This window comes from Danaus plexippus, chromosome 11 (genome assembly GCF_018135715.1).
Source record: "Danaus plexippus chromosome 11, MEX_DaPlex, whole genome shotgun sequence".
NCBI classification, from domain to species: domain Eukaryota; kingdom Metazoa; phylum Arthropoda; class Insecta; order Lepidoptera; family Nymphalidae; genus Danaus; species Danaus plexippus.
The window spans coordinates 3,804,792-3,823,031 of record NC_083544.1 but is presented as its reverse complement, the minus strand read 5'-3'; the positions used below and the strand labels follow the sequence as shown (position 1 = coordinate 3,823,031).

The 18,240-nt window shown below is 33.1% G+C and overlaps 1 protein-coding gene across 1 annotated transcript in view; it reads right to left on the bottom strand.

The window, feature by feature from the left end:
* LOC116765445 (cAMP-specific 3',5'-cyclic phosphodiesterase) overlaps nucleotides 1-17,565 on the bottom strand; it is a 225,138-nt gene extending 207,573 nt beyond the window's left edge. The window contains exons 1-2 of the mRNA XM_061521860.1: nucleotides 17,394-17,565; nucleotides 8,770-8,935 (exon numbers count right to left, since the gene is read on the bottom strand). Coding sequence (XP_061377844.1) covers nucleotides 8,770-8,935; nucleotides 17,394-17,550 — 323 coding nt within the window. The 5' untranslated portion in view covers nucleotides 17,551-17,565. The remainder of the gene's footprint in view (nucleotides 1-8,769; nucleotides 8,936-17,393) is intronic.
* Nucleotides 17,566-18,240: the final 675 nt, after the last annotated feature.

Sequence of the window (18,240 nt, the reverse complement as noted above, 5' to 3'; positions counted from 1 at the left end):
AAATTTTAATTGAAATTTAATTTAACTTGACAAGTGTAACAGTACGTGTCTAAATTGATTGAAGTTACGATATAACAGCCTATCGCACTGACAAAGCGTCTGATCAAAGCGTTCAACTTCATATTAGCAATTAGTATTGTGTTTAAAAATCAAATCACATGCCTAAATTGATGTAAATGCTGATTTCATACAAGAGAGACAGGTATCTAACTAGCGTAGCTGCGCCGCCCGTATCGACCGTAACCTGTTGAAGACTCCCCAGCCCTACCCCTGCCTGATGTCACCCCACACTTTTCACGTGCTTAAAATAGGAGCGTGCAATGTCGATAATTGAAACACTGGCCGCAATAAAGTTTCTCCATTGTTGTGTTATTAAATAACGGTCGGTTACGAATAGTTTGATAGACGTCAGTGGTTCCAATAAAGGTCCTGGCTTTCAGTGTAGTTAAAACAAGAATTGATACAGCTTTAGCGGGACATTGAGACAAATTGTTTGTGTTATGAAAATCTTTATACCCTAAATATTTCTGTTATATCTCTAACAGTGTGCTTTATAATTTGAAATCCTTTTTAAGCTTTTAAGGAGTCTTCTTTCATTAAGAGAAATGTCATCTTAATTGTGTAGTAAAAACATTTCTATAAATAGCCTTTGTGGGCTAAATGTAAATTAATATGGCGTAAAACAAAAGACGGGTAAGTGACACGTCGCCAATACAGCTGAAAGCATCTGTATGACATGACAGGCCCCTACTACTATCGTTTTAATCGATTGTGAATACAAAAGTTCTGTAATTGAAATCGAGCTTCACAATAGTTAATTGTGTAAAAAATTAAAACTAGTATACAAGGAAACAAACTAGTGAACACATTTAATTTAAAATTGACAAAGGTTTTGATTTAAAAAATATATATGGAATTGTTATTTTAATCAAAAATTACTACGAGTAATATCGAATGAACACGCAAACGAAATGAAATGGTAGGGGACAGTATACATCAAATAAGAATCTTGGTTCATCAATAATTTCCAACCCTGTATTTATTCAGGCAGCTTTATTTTCAGCTGCTAAATTGGATTGAATTCTCACTTTCCCATATATTTTGGAGCACGCCTTACTTTTACTTTCCATCGAATTACAGATAAACATATATTTAGACACTTTTTTCACTTCGATTTACTAGACTTTCAACTAATTTCAAAGTACAAAGGTAATGCAATAACCAGATGATGAAAGGTTATTAGGCTTACATAGACTCGGTTGACATCTGACCTTTGAAACACAGACATATTTAATATTAAATTACGTTAATTATCTCTCTGTATATTAATATTTAATTTTCGTGATCAAAACGTGATATATAATAGCATCAATTTGATCCCAGTCGTTTGACTTGCAAATGTATCCTGACTTTGTAACAAAAAATGACATAAAAGTCCAAGTTCTGGTCAGAAATTTTTTGCCCAACAACTTGGCATTTAAATGAAATTTATATAAGCACACAAAAATTTATCGCGGAACATTAAACTTTTATAGTGTTCAAGGAAGAGTATCTCATTTTAACGACAATCCCGACATTACTCGTAACGAAAACGTATTAAATAAACATGTAATCACGCATCCATCTTACGTTAACTTGTAATTGTTAACATAATTAAACTGTCTGTGATTAATATAAACGAACTTAATAAAAGAAACAAACATAAACAAGTCAGGTTATGCATATACTTTGGAATGAGTTAATTAAACATATATTTTGATTAATTCCTCCAAAAGATCAGTACATTATAACATTGATTAAATATTACTCTTATTTCGGAACCGTCGCAATTTCAGATTAGAAGCAAATTTTGCGAGCCTGGATATTAAGATGAGGGATGAAAAAGATTTTAAGATAAGGAAATTATTTTATTAAATAGCGCTTAGGAAATGAGGCTTTGGTGTTAAATAAAGATTTTTTTTAAATAATAAATTAAAAAATATTCACTGTAATTCAGGATTTTTTAGAATTACAACCAGACTTATCTATAGAAGATCTAAGATTTTCGCTAGTATTCATTGAAATAAAACCATGATCGCGGTTGCTGCAAAGTAACCGGAGCGTCGGAAGTATGTAGTTTAATAGTTATAAACAAGTAGTAAATCCGAAAAATATTGGTTTTATTTCTACAAAAATACTAATTTGCAATATCAGTACGGAATGAATCTTACATACAGAAATTAAGTCATAGTCGTCTGGAGACAGGATTTCTAAATCATCTTAACTAGAAAGTTGTAAAAATAATTCTAATACTATATAATTTGCAAACTAACCGGTAGATTAGGCTTTTAATTATTTTTATATGGAAAATGATAGTATTTCATTGCTAAGTATGGAACCGGGCTTATCGCGCTCTTTAAAATTAACATCTGTATAAGTTCCTACCACGGTTCAATTATAATAATCCACTTCATTTAACTAGGTCTTAACCTTAAGAGCTAAGGTATGAATTTGGTGTTCCGTAGATATTATATGTAAAGTGGAAAAAAGAAACTTAGAATGTTTTGATTGTTTTCTATGTTAATATTAAAAACATAAGTGTTATCAATGTATATCTTAACTTCATGGTTTTGTGGGAACTATTTAATTAATGCGTTTATTTTATTTTTCATATATATTTTTAGTTTTGTTAGGTGAAGCGATACTTTCTATTATACTTATTTACTTATATGGTATTATATGTATAGCTATATATTAAGTAATTAAATATCCTTTAAAACTATATACATACTTATAATGTATTAATAGTCCACTTCTCTTTTCAAAAAAAATCGAAACGAAATAATTTATTTTTTGGAAACAAATTGAACATGATATTTTTTTCTTATATTTATACGATTTCCTTTTAGAAGCTGTACTTAAAAATTAATTTTTATTAAGCACACATTTTTAAGTACAAATTTTAAATCATAAATAAACTGCCATCTGTTGGACATATTCCGAACTAAGTGACCGGTAGTGCCACCTTAATCTAATGTTTATAAAATTTGAAATCTGTATACTAGATGGCGCTGAATTTTTTTAAGTATTTTTCCCTTTCCAATTTTTACAGGATGAAATAGGTCATGATTGAAGTACACGTAACCGGTAACACGTCGGAAAACATAATCATTATAATTTGAAAATCTTTTAACCTACTCTACTACTACTACTTAACCTTACCAAATCAGTACAACTAAAAAACAAATAAACTATGTACATTATAAAGAAAAATCTGTACTGACATTATTATCACTCGAAACTTAAGTGATTTGTGACTAAATTGCGGCTAATGATAACTTTATCCTTACGAAGGTAAATAATGTTATATTGAATAATAGTATAAAATTAATGCTCAATAATTTTAATTTCCAATATTTTTTTCCTTTAGCGGTGAGCAAACATCCACCAATCCATTAAAACTTGTATTAAAAATTGATACTTCCAACAGGTTACTTCGATCTACTTTTAAACAATCCATTTAATTTCCGACGGCTTTTATAATATTTACCCAAACAGCATTCAAATATTAATTATAGTCGTCTGTTATTTAAGACATCGTTGTTGAATAGATAAACAATTATTTATTTTTCTTTAACACAATCTTTTACAATACAATAGACATGTAACAAAATGTTTTTTGTACAACTAGATCATCATTCTCGTTTTGTTTTTCACGATTTCCCGTTCTATTGTGGATACCAGTCTACCTTATAGTCTTACTTTAATGCACCGTTTTAGTTGAGAATAATAATTTTGAGGAATAATCATTTTTATACCGCTTAAGTACATAGTTATACTTAGTTTATTTAATATTAGCTTTCAGGACTTGACTTAATACTATTAAGACAACTCATAACTTTCTTATTAATAAATTTCCTATTTAAACTTGTACAGCGTACTCATTTATAAAATTTTTACGTTCACATTCGATTCTAAGAACATCTGTAGTTCGCATTAAGGATTCTATTTATTTCGTTCCCAGGTAATTTTTTTACGAGGCAGTTGATCCAAGAGTAATTGTAATGTTTCACACAGTACCAATTATTCCTACAATAATACGAATTATTTCTCACAAAAAAATAGAAGACGTTTATGCCAATATTGAAAAGTAATTGTTGAAGTGAGAAAGTTAATTGTCTATAATGAAAAGAAGAGTTTCTTGATATAGAAATAAACGCTGATATCAGTTTCATATTTTTTTTAATTAGTACTAATTTGCTCAAAAACGAAAAAACTGAGGGGGCAGCAATTATAGATCAATAATTAGTGAATAAATAAAATTATAATGTAGTATTATAGTATACGGGATATGTAAAATTCATTATGTGAAAAATTTAATAATATCTAAATATTTTCCGAGATGGCGCCAATAATAATAGAAAATAGTTTACCATTCAGGTTCAATTACTACACATTAGTATAAATCATAAAAATATTTAGAAATATTTCACAATTAATACTGTTTTTTTTATATTTCTCAATACTTTTGATGTTAAAATAATTAAATGATTTAAAAGCTAAAAAAAATATACAATTATAGTAAACTTGTTGACTAGAAGGTGGTGGTGGTAAAGAGGTGGTAGAGCCTAGCTGTGGTCAAATTACTGCCGCTCGAATATAGGCTGACTCGACCGGAAAAGTACCACACTCTCACAGAAGATTGGAGTGAAGTAGCCTTTAGCAGCTGCGTTTCGTCCGATGAGTGAAGGAACCAGTTGCCCTTTCCCTGTTCCCACCCTTTCCTGTCATTGCCTTGTTCCCATCCCTCCCTTTTCCTCAAAAATCAAGGTTGGCAACGCATTCGCAACGTCTATGTTGTAGATGTCCATAAGCGACGGTCACTACTGCCTATCAAGCAGGCCGTCTGCTCGTTTGCCAACTTTTACATAAAAAAAGACTGCAAACATTTACTCCATAGAAGTTTTTCTTCAACATATACGTATCACTCTTCACGAATTTAGTTTTTATTATGCAGTGATAGAAAAATAAATAAACAAGTGAGCTATCTAAAAGTGTAGGTACTAAAAAATATTATGTTGCATATTAATTTGAAACTATTTCCATTATAGATCATGTAATATATCACGGTAGACAAATCGTTTCAAAATTCGTCTGTTTTTTTTTATTGTTACAACGAAACATAAATCAGCATAAAAATAAACCGCAACGATTTTTTAACTTCAGTTCTCTCAATTCTCAATAATATATTTTCCGAAAGGTGTTTTCTTTCAGAACTGTTTTTCCTGGTTTTATGCGCTTTGATTTTATATTGTTTACGTTTTTTAATGGGAGACTGGTACTTTTATAACCAGCGGTGCACGAATACTGTTCGTGTATTTTGTACACTACTGTAAAACGTCCAAAAAAAGCGTTTTGAATTTCATACAGCCCGATCCTTGTGCATCTTAATTTACTTGCAAATACCTAGCTTTAAAATTTTTTTTTTATTACTTTAAATTCAGTTCAGAAGCTTTGTTCAAGGATCAGCTTAATGTATATATATACATATAATTTACTTACTTTAAATACTTATAATTCGTATGTGAGAATCAGAACTCCGTTATTAATATTCATTATCCTCTGAATCTTTCCCTATGCCCTATTAAGTTTCTTTATCGTCTTCATCACAGTCACGTTGGCTCTATAAAATCAACAGTGAATCTTTGAAAGTTATAAAACTCAAAACTTTAAGTAATAAGCGAGCAGAATTATAATTTTTTACATCCTCATGTATATAAAAGTGTTCGCATAATATATCACATTAAAAATTAATTTTAATAAATTGATTATTTAATTTAATTTCTTTTAATAAAAAGTTATTTTTTTAAAGTATTGTATATAATACGTCTCTGCAAAACACATGTCTCAAAACTGCAGACTTGCAAGAAGACGGCTAATAAATTTAGCCTGGAAATGAGAAATACAAAGATGGAAATTTGTCTATTACGAATAAGAATTGACAAATATTTGGCTTCAATATCCCGAACGGTCCTCAAATTTATTACCTCAAATGCAAATTTAATCCCAATAACAATTTTTATGTGATAAATCAGTTTTACCGCCTTCGTAGGCGTATAATTTAAAATAACAAGGTTTGTTGTCTAACAGTTTTTTCCAATAAGTGTATCATATGTTTTAGTGTATCTTTCTCTTATAATTTTTATGATAGTTCAGAAAGTGATAGCGTAAGAATTTATTAATTAAAATTTTACAGCATCGTTCAACTGACATTTTGTTGCAACCACATTGGCGTTCAATCTTGAACGTTCACGTATGTCTTGATCGTAGTCCAATTTATGATCCAATTAGGATAGGAACATTGTTGCTTAGACATCGTTTAACTTAGTAAGCCATTCACATCGCTAGATTACTTCCGAGTTTGAAAGCATATCACTTTCAAAGCACATATGTACTAAGCACACAACATTGTTCTGCACATATGTAGTAACATTCTGAGTTATGTTTGAATTTATTTTGAATTTCTATTATCTTTTAAATAGTAAAGTAGTTTCGCAAAATTGAGAAATATTTTATAGTAATGAAATTTTTATAAATAAATATTCAATTTTTTTCCCCCGTTAGTGTGACAAATTCAATATGGTTGGAAACAACAATATTTGTTACAAATTAATGTATAAGTAAGAGTGTAGTACTTGTATTAATCTCTTATACTTGTTTAATCTACGAAGCCACGGTTTTTACTTTTTTTTTTAACTCCAGAATAACAAATTTTAAAAACATTTTTCAATTTATGAGGGTTACAGGCATCATTAAGTTTGAGCGCACTTAAACATCGGGTCAGTCAATTAAAAAGAAAAAGGGATTTAGCCTATTAAAAAAAATAACGACGTCCTGTCTGAGAAAAAACGAAAACTGGCTATTGGCTACTAAAATCTTTATAATTCGAAATTCCTATTAAATATTAATTTAATAATATCATCGATATAACCTCTATTATATCACATATTCTTTATAAAATATCATTTATCTAGCAAAAATATATATAGCTCTCCAGTCTCCTCATATCGGACCTACCCACCTCTTAAATAGTTGAGCTGAAAAGCCTCAAATACAAAAGTGAAAATGTAAATTTCATGTTTATGAAAAAATGGTAAATAAATCGTAAAATATCAATTATAATTATTTTGATTATGAATAATTAAATTTTATGATATCTTAATAGATGTAAATATATATATATTTTTTTTTTTATATCCTAATATAATACTCATTTAGTTACGTTAGTTATTCCATCTTCCAAAAAGAGGCCTAACCTTAGTTCCATTATGGGGACATTAAGGAACCCACAGATAAATTCATTGTCGCCTACTGTAACATCTACGTCACTAAAATATCCATAGTAACATAAATCTATGAAAATATTAAAATTAAAACGTCCACATCTTATAATACTTGGACATTTGTTTAATTCCTTACGGGAAATTATAGAATTAGTGTCATTGATACTGCATATTTTATTTCACATTTCGCTGGTTTACGAAAACTTCCTTACCTGAAAATATTTATAAAAGACTGATCATAATAAACCGCTTTTTAAGCGTCAAACTCAATTAAGCTAAAACCCATTTTGTCTACGTCGAAACACTCAAAGTGATTACGTTAAGGTAAGCCGTGTCAGGAAAAAATATTTTTGCCTCTAATTGGCCTACATCTTTGTCTTAGTATTATAATATTATTAAGAAAATTCCTTATACGGATATAAATTTTCAGTTTAACTTTAATATCAGTTCCCTTGTTTATATTTAAGATATTTCTTGAATAAGCTAATAGATCTACACAAATAGCACAATACAAATAGGATCCCTTTTATAACTTCATATATCATTTAACCATATCTCTTTTAGTAATAAAAGCAGCGAGCCATTTTGTATCCTTAATATTATACCATATTCTTCATAATATTCATTGACAATAAATTGACTGGGAAACCACAATTTCACTTATTGAGTTCATCCGTCGCGACCTTTTGGTTCTCAATAGAAGTTTTTGTTGGGATTCTATGTGAAGTAATAATTATCTATTGTCAATCATATTATTTCATCACAACCTCATTGATATTTCTAAAGGAATTATTTTCCTACTATATTTAATAAGCAAATTCGTTGGCGCTATTGAAATTAAGTCAGCTTTTCTGAGTTAGGAAAGACATTATCTACATTAGTAGGACAATGTTTACATGTCGACTTTCATAGGACTCTGTTTCTTTTGTTTACAAAGAACTATGTCTATAGTATACGAGTATTTTTTGTTTATATAATATCTACTTTCACAGGACAATGTTTACTTTAACTACTTTAAATTGTAGAATATCTACTTCCTTTGGATTATTTTTAACTTATCAAATTGAAGTAGGAGAATGTTACTTAATGAATAATACTTAAATATCGACCTTAATATGAAAAATTCCACTCGAATTGGGGATTTAATTTTACAAGTGACAAAGTAACAAACACGTGGTTTAGTTTAATGACATAGTCAGATCAAAGGATTGTTTTCTTTGGCAGTTGCTTAAATTATTCAGCAATCTTCGTGTACGGTATGAATGTGTACATAAAATAATTTGAATCAAAATAATACAATGTATTTATATGTTGTATAATATTCTACAGTGTACTTTTTCTGCATAGCGAATAAATTAGGGCGGTACAAGTAAGATTACATATATACAAATTTAGACCTGTATTTATTATGTCTGTTACAATATCTTGACGAAGTTGTTTATCTTACCTGCGATAAGACTGTGGGGCTACTGGCCAACTCCTCCTGGACCTTAGTACAAGGGCGATACGTGGCATGGAACCCTGAGTGTTGCCCATTTGTGGTGCAGAAGTACGTTTGCGACTCCATCCTCGTCGGCCACTATTCGAGCCCCAAAGATGGGCTGTGCTGTGTTCTGAAAAGAAAATGATGAAAATTTAATTAAATTTCTTCACGTTCTGTAAAAAAAAATTATTCCTTAAATTTTGGAAAAGGTTGTTGAAGTTATATTACGTTTTTTTTTCTTTTGAAAAACGACACGTGATACTCATATTGAAAGATATGTAAATTTTCTATACACAATAACTTCAATAATCACAGGCTATCGCAGAACCATCAAATACAAGCAGCAACATATACTAAACCAATATCCAAATTAGGGTCGTTCTTATTATGAAAAAAACATCAACAGATATGCCATAACAAATAACCAAAATTGTGTCACTTTTTGCAAAAAACTTTAACAACAGTTCTGTAAGATGGTAGGTACTATGATTTTTTTTATTTTAAAAATAAACTGAAATACTACAAAGCCGTTCTAAACAAGCCGCAATAATAAAAACACTTAGTAAATATTACTTTGAAGAGTGATGTAGATCTGACACCACGACACCTGATTATTGATATTGGAAGGTAGTAAATCATGTGATTCGCTGTCAAAACAATTTCGTTTATATATTTATAGTTTTGGCAGTGCTAGCAATATTTTCTTACTCTTTATATATTTTTCCTGTCACTTTTATAAGAAAAAAATCTCAGTGCACAGAACATTTTGAGTTCTACTTTTTGTTTCTATTTATGTTTACTTGTCAATTTATACTCATATTTTTGATCACTATTTTTCGTATACCATAAAGCTTTTTATTTAATTAATGGCATATAAATTTTCTTAATACGGACGACGATACAATACTACGAGTATGAATGAAATATAAACAGCTTATTTAACTACTACTTGTTTTTGAAAAAAGTTATAAGCGTAAAAATTTTATTGCACCATATCTCATATTACGTCATTACAAAATTAGTATCATCTATTGCATGCTGGACGAAAATGTAAATCAGGTTTACAAGCATTATGAAGTAGAAAAGCTTTTAGCATGAACTCCAACTAAAAGTAGATTTGAATGCTTTTAAATTGAAACCGCATAAATTAAAACTGATATTAGTTCATTTTGTTCATTCGCAGTGATCTTTAAGGACAAAACTCAACACTTTCATTGTTTTTTTTACCTTGTTTAATTTAATTGTGACATATATAAAACTCGTGAGGTGTAAGAATTGTCTAAACGGATGTTAAAATTAAATCGATCGTAATTTTTTTGTTAGCTGCGTGTTGTGGGCCACTGAAAATTTTGGTTAATTTGTATACGATGAAATAAATTTTAACAACAAAAATTTGTAAATTGCAACTTATTCACCTCAAAAATTCAAGTATGATAATATAAAAAAGTTCAAGGTAGAAAGGCACAATTTTTTAAACATTGATCTTTATTATGACACTTTGATCGGCTTTTTGTATGCAAATTATCCTAACTCGCAGCTTAAAGAGTTTTATATGGAGTTTACGATTTCGTTTAGCATATTTTAAATCAGACACATAATAAGTTTAAGGATAAAAGGGGGATCGAATTTTTGTTAAATGATTTTTAGCGCTCTAAAACATAGGCATTAAAAAAGTACAAAATTTTATCTGATGAAAAAAATTACAAATATACTTTTCTTGAAAACGTCTTCTTTTAAAAGTTAATGTATTAAAATTATTCTCAGCAAATACAGATATCTCCATACAGTAGTCAAGATTATAATTTGTCCAACAAATAAAAACGTTGACATTTTCAAAATATTCCACGATTCCAGTGCGAATGAAGCCATTGTATAAAAATACAGATTAAATTTTAATATGACAATAGATTCATGAGACGTGACTCTTAGCATTCAATAGATTCACCGTGCGGATGCCAGATCCATTGCGTTGCAGGAAGAGGAGCTTCAACAGTGCCTGGGACTTGCGACCCAGGTGTAAGTTTAAGGGGCCCCTTTTTTTTTTTTTTTTGATGACGCAGGGAAACTCTTTTTACGAGCCGTCTCACCGGCCTTGGTGGGGCCGGAGAGGATGTGTGAGACTCGACCTGGGCAGGTCCCTACTCACTAAAACCACTGCGAAAGCCATCGGCCGCTATGTTGGTGCACCCCGGATCTGTCAGCGACAGGGCACACCAGCGACTGGCCGGTCCTGGCAAAGACCGGACTTACTCCCTCGGAGAAAGAAGGCGATCCCGACAATTAGGATCGCCCCGACGACGCCGGGCTTTCACAGGAGCCGGGTTACCAGCCCGACCCCAGCCCGTAGTGGAGGGGCGCTATTGGAGGCGTTGCGAATATCGCCTCCGGCGCCCCCCCCCCGTCGTCTGCGGAGGGAGGGTGCATCAGCCGCAACCTCCCGTTCCCGCTCAGATGCCTCCTTCGTGGACATGACCGTCTCACAGAAGGAGGACACCGCCATCCAGGACCTGTCACTCTCGAGCATCTTCTCCGCGACACTCGAAAGCGACAAGTCCACTCCGCCGAGTGCCGCCACAAGGTCTTGGCGCTGCGCAGCCCATCTCGGGCACATCTCGAGGGTGTGCTGGGCTGAGTCCACCGCAGCGCCGCACTCATGGCAGCCTCCTTCCGGCTCTCTCCTGGCCACCCGACACAAGTAGTCACCGAAGCAGCCGTGCCCGGTGAAAACCTGCGTCAGACGGAAAGTGAGGGGCTTGCGTTTCCGCCTCATCCAACGCTCTAGGACCGGCCGGAGCGCAGCCGTTGTACGTTTACCGTACGGCTGGCCCGCCAGGTCCTCCCCCCACTCCCGCATAAGGCGCGACTCCCCCTGCCGGCGAACCGCCCGGATCTCCTCTGTCGAAGGGTTCTCTCCGAGAGCCCTCCTACCCGAGACGTAGGAGAACACCTCGGCGAGAACCGACGCCACAAGATCCCAAGGCGGATCGCCGGCAAGAGCCGTCGCTGCGGCCCAGGAGACCGTACGGTACCCCCTAACCACCCTCACCGCGGGCGCCCTTTGCGCCGAGCGCAGAAGGGCCTTGACCCCGCGGCTCATCGGGCGATCAGCCCAAACGGGAGCACCGTACGTGGCTATACTCCGACAGACCCCAGAGTATAGCCGCCTGCAAGCTGCGCTGGGACCTCCGAGGTTCGGGAGGAATTTCCCCAGCGCACCTGCCGTCCTCCTGACCTTCAGCCCCAACTCTCTGAAATGGGGCACGAAGGTCCACCCTCCGTCAAGGGTGAGCCCCAGATATTTCATGGTAGGGCTCACCCTGACCCTCCCTCCTCCTATGAGGAGGGTGGCACCCGGCGGGGGTCAAGTTTAAGGGGCCCCTATCTAACGCGCGTTAGACGCTCACCTCCATCGTCCAACTTCTCACTCTACCAAACCAAATTTGAAAAGAAACTACTAGTGCTGCCTTAGGAGTACGATTCAAAACTGAATTGATATAGGTTCTGGACAGGCGCAAGTCTTTAAATTCAAGTAAGTTTTTAAGAGATTTAGGCGTTGTAACTCTCACTCCCACTACTAACGCGTACAAATCCACGATAAACCTATTTCTAGTGAGTTCATTAGTGAGCTCGTCATATTTATTGACCTTGATAGTATCATCTTTGGGGATGTTGGTTTCCCAAGGAACCGTAAGCTCTATTATTACAAGTTACAACTCGCTTTAAAATTCGAGAACACATCAATATGTGTGGTCTGGAGGCCGACGCACAAATATCCTCTGGGATTTTGTATTGTTTATCATACGTATCCATCATTATAGTCCAATACGAAGCTGCTTTAAATATAGAGTAAGGCTTGACGTTTGATTTTATAGCCCTAGTGCCTTTTCACACAAACCCTACTGATCGCTCGTTTGTGGTTTTTTCCCTTTCCGCTTTGGCTACCGAAAGACTAATTGTTTTTCCGTATGATTTCCAGAACCCTATCGTGACAACGCGAGTTTCGACTGCTATCTAGGAGTACCCTACATCCCACCAGCAAATGCTTAGCAGTTGCAACTGCCTTCCCACATATATAGCAAGTTTTTTCGGTACCTTTACCCCAAATCACTAAATTACTCTGATCTGGGAGAGTCATCTGGAACGCAATGAGATGAAATTTTAGCAATGCTGGCGACTAATCATGAATCAACCACTAACCACTCGTTCTGCATCTCTAAACTCATTGCATGGATTTTATATTTATCATTCTCGTCTTGCCGAAAATAGGACTCCAATATATCCATATCTTGGGCCTTCTTACTTGATCCTAAACCTACTCTCTTACTTTGTGCTCCTATCATAAACTGCTCTTGGAATCTTGTCTTGTCTGAAATAAAGTCTTGACTCTAGCTCTGGGGCATCTTTGTCTTTTGAGAGCGATGTAACGACTTCATCATGGGATTTCCCAAAGATACGTTTCTTGGAAACTCTTAGGTGTTTAGAGAGCTACGATGGCCTTTTTAGACTCATCCCAAAACTATTACGATCCCCGATTAATGATGAATCAGCCGTTAGCGGGAGCCGGAGCCACAACTTCAACATCTTTATAATCTAATTTCGACAAAAGGATTTTATTAAAATCATAGACGAGGAAAGGCCAATTTAAACATTAAGTTAGGTAAATGTAGTAGATCCAAGCTTTTTTGACGTTACTGATCTGTTGGCTTGGTTACCTTGTTGAGATTGTTTAAAAAGCTATCTACTATTTCTTCTAAATATGTAGTACGACCTATTTTATCAATCTTACGAATGAGAAATTTAAATGGTGTATTTTCCGTAACCGTAGAAGCGGATTGACCGCCTAACGATATTCCCAGATCTTATGAGGTATATCTTTTATGCCGCTTGCTGAGACACAAACAGTGACATTTATTTGGTTTTGTCCTCAATCCATCGGTCCACTCATAGAATTTATCCACTTCATCCAGTAGTACATGACAGTGTTTATGGTTACGTGTCAGTATTGCGAGATCGGCAGCGAAGGTTAGAATGGATGAATTAATTATTATTAAACTTTTAAACTTTATTAAACATGAAAATAAATATGACCGTAAAAAAAAATTGTGAAAAATTATTAAAGTTCCAACTTATTGTATAATTAGGTAGAAATAATTCTTTAAGAAATTCATTGTTTCCTTTTTTTTAGTGGGAGCATTTCTCAAATTGAAAATTAAGAAAACTTATCCTCATGTATAAAATATATCAAAAAAACATATATACATAATAAGTAACAAAAGCTCGACATGCGAAAAAATGCTTTCTATTTGGACATGAATGAAATTTTACATTTAAAATGCTACAAAAACATGCTGTGTCATAATTCAAGGGGCTTTAAACGAGCCTGGAAAATACAGACAAAATCAAAAGGCGTTTTAAATTTGTGAGCTTATTATTTAAAAAAATAATTTGTTTGGAAATTGTTTGTCAATTCACAGAAATAAACAGTTTAACACGGTTTGTAAATTTTATCTAAAAAAAACACAAATATTTCTAGTATTAATATATACACATATGTGTTGAGTTGTTTGTCTGCGTTTGAGCGTCAATCACGCAATAGCTACCATTGGCAACATTGCTCAGACAGTTTAGAAACGAAAAAATAATCAAAACCATAACTCTCTTCACCCTATAATCAAAAAAATATTGCAGCACTATATACCACCATCTTTTATTAACGAAGAGAATTTTATAACGTTATATGACTCTAAGACATTCTTTTATTTAATATACAGCTACAATTTGTCCGTGTCAGAATATCTGTAGTAACTAAATATTTGGAGTAGTTACTGACCTACACCAAATAATTAGAATTAACTCCTTTTTTATAAAGGCATTATAAAACACATTTCATAAAAAATTCAAACTAATTTCATCATAACCACTAATAAGAATGGCCAATTCTTATATAAAGAAGAATAACAAATAGGTAAGTTTTCCCGTGAATAGGTTACAGAAGCTCCGAATTGAATTTGAATTATTTTTAAAATATTTCTAAAAACGACAAGACGAGACAAAGTCGACATTATGTTTTCTGTTATTGTAACTAATTATAATTTAGCTCACTGTGCACAGTGAGCTAAATTTCGTCTGAAGTTACTGTACGTAAAGGTAAATTAATTTATCTATCAAGACCAGTCAAATACACTACTGTAATTAATTTGTTAATTGTATTAGTGTATTCATAACAGAAATCGTGTCCCCCGTGGCGTTAGTTTAACAGAGTCGATGGCTTCAAAGACAAAAGATAAGATAAAAAATATTATAATTCATAGTAATAATTGTTATTAATGAATAGTTTTCATGAACAATTGAAATAATATATTTATTTATTGTATCGGAATTTAACACGGTATACAATTTAGATTTCAATACAACACAAAAATAATTAAGACATTGATGAAAACTTTGATGATTAAAATACAGTTCACGTTTTAAAATATAAATAAGTAAACTATCATGTTGCTAAAGTGAGTCTTTATTATAAAACTTAGAACTAAACCAGTCTAGTAATTCTTATATTCTTTTTCTCATAACCACGTAACCAAGAAATATATCTTACTGATTCTCCCATGCAAGTGCTAACACTTAAATGTTGGCTCTAAAGCACGTTAAGCAGTCTAAGTTATTATTACTTAAATCTTCTTGAAACTTGCGAAGTTGATAACATATGCATAAATATTAAACTCAAACAAGAATAAAGTGATTTCTTCTTAAAAACATGGCCGTAAATTTCTACTTTAAACTTTCTCACTTATCATTAGGTCTCACACATTTATTAAAGTAGTAGATCAAATGAAATCAATTTCAGTTTTTACCTGTAATATTCCACTATCGTAGTTTTGGGTCAGCAATATCTTTCATAGAACTATGGAGTGAGCGGTTTTAGTATCTTATTTTTACACACAATGGTGGCAAATAGGCGAATGGCCCACCTGGGAATAAACGGTCACCGAAGCTTATGGATGTCTGCAATCCCAGGGGTGTTATTAGCGCGTTGCAGACTTTACCAATACCTGTTCACTCCTCTCTTGAAGAACTCTATTCAGTAGTAATAACCGGCCTATAGGATTAAGTAAGTTCTGAGGTTTGTCGGCTAGGCGTACGAAAGTGCCCCAATCCCCTCTTGATGTAGCAGTCATGTCCATTCTGGTTTACTACAGAGATTTTTTAATCGCTGAGGGTTGAGCTTCCCAGGGTAGAGATTATGTATTCCCATTTCGATGAGTATGCCTGATTGCCAAGTTCACATTTCTGGTCTTCACTTACTAATGGGCGTTCGATTATTATCAACGCAGGTCCCCCATATGCAAGCACACTCGATCCCTAGGTTAAGTATTAGACAACCTACTCGTCACAGCAACCTAATGTATGAAGAATAATTGAACCATAATTTTCTTTAAAAGCCAACATAATTAAAATGAAGTAACTATATGTCTTTCAAGTAAAAGTAAATTAGTCGGTAGATTACTATGTACTTTCACTAATTCGTTATATATAGCGATTTTTAAAAAAAATTTCGCATGGGTTCTCTAAAATGAAAAATTTTAGAAAACCATATTTACACCCAAATCTTTGAAGACAAAAGGCACGACACAAAATCTACTATGACGATGTAGGCATCATTTTTTAAAAATATGATTAAATATTTAAAATTAAAGTACGTCTAAATAGGTCACTTTTATACAAATGCTTAAAAAAAAATCTTGTTAGTTTTAAATCCTTTTGATAATATGTTTCTTGATCATCTTTAGTGGTGAATTAGTTAAATGGTTGATATATTTGTATATACTTTTTCACTCATTCGGGGGTACAAGTACTTGCACTTACGAAACCAGCTTCCATCGACCCTCTTCAATCACGCACGCTTCTAACAGTATTATCGACTCTAATCAATGTTACTATTTCACGGATCTAAATAAAAATATTCCGTTATTTCTTATATATATTGTTTTGAATTAATACTTGAGTTCAAGATTTGGAGAATAAACAAAAGTGATTAGAATAATTTAAAGGCAAATCCCTAATACTACACCAGGTTATAGATGATACGTTTTTTATTCCTGTAAAAAATTTTTTTATGTCAAAATAATATTACCTATGAATTTATTTAAGCATTTATATACCTACATGTATTCTTCTTGTTACTTTTAATTATATGTTTGCCATTTCATACAATGCCAAACAAACTTTCATTGGCGTTAAAATACTAAAAGAAATATTCTAAAGAAATTCAATTAGATGAAGGAATAAGAGAACGTCATCATTTTAATTAAAATTTAATGATGTAGACTAGATCACGATCTCATATTTTTGATCCTCACCCGTGATTTCTAATTAACTGAAAGAGAGAATTCTCGTTACAATTTATACTTTTAAATTGGTTATATAATATATTTTCAGGTTATTTAAAAAGGAAATTGTATAATCACATTTAATTTAATCTAATAACTGGTGAAAGTCTTGGATCTCATTAGATCTCACTAATAACACGAATTGGAATTACCATACCTATAAATAATATAAACGGATAATATGAAGAATATGCTTACGTAAATAAGCTGCTTGCGGACCCTGTTCTGAGCAAGCTCTTCTGCCTCGAGCACTCAGCAGCACCTCTCGACGCGGTCGCTCAATCATCTCACCAGCGTTCGCTGACTCCACACCGCCCCCCTCGTCTCTACCCTCTTCAAGCACGCAAGCTGACATGCCTAGTGTCACCACTATATCGTGTAATTACTTGTCACAAATATTTAACTAGTCTCGTCAATGTTCACACGTTAAAATAACCATACAGTTTCTTTTAGTCGTTTCCAATCAATGTAGAGATGATATTTCGCTATCCGGAAGATTTCCAATATACAATAAACCTGGAACAAAATTATCATACTATATATATGGGTTTAAAAGCGAATAATTTTATTTTGAAGTTTAAATACCAGATTTTTTGCAGTACAAAGACTATTTTATACGCCATTAAATTTACTTTTGAATTAAAACTGTAATGTACTCTTGTCCCATAAGTGTCGTTTGTTGACTTGACCTAGCTCAGTAAATATTTTCATACAAACCCTTGGTCGTGACATCGATCGCGTAACAACGTTGAACTAAAAGTCCATTACTATAATAAAATTATCCCAAAAGCAAAACGATTTTTCACACAATATGTCGATCGCAATAAAATTTCCAGCTACAATCATAAAACAAAGCTCGCTGAATTTATAAAAAATACCAAATGTTTACTCCGAACTGCTAGTTGTACAAGCAACTTTTCCGTGAGATTAACAAAAAAAAAAACGAAATGGATACAAATTTTACAATTATAGATATTTTAAGCTACTATTTATATAGGAACAGGAGTAAACACATTTACATCAATATTACTAAAACTCAAAATAC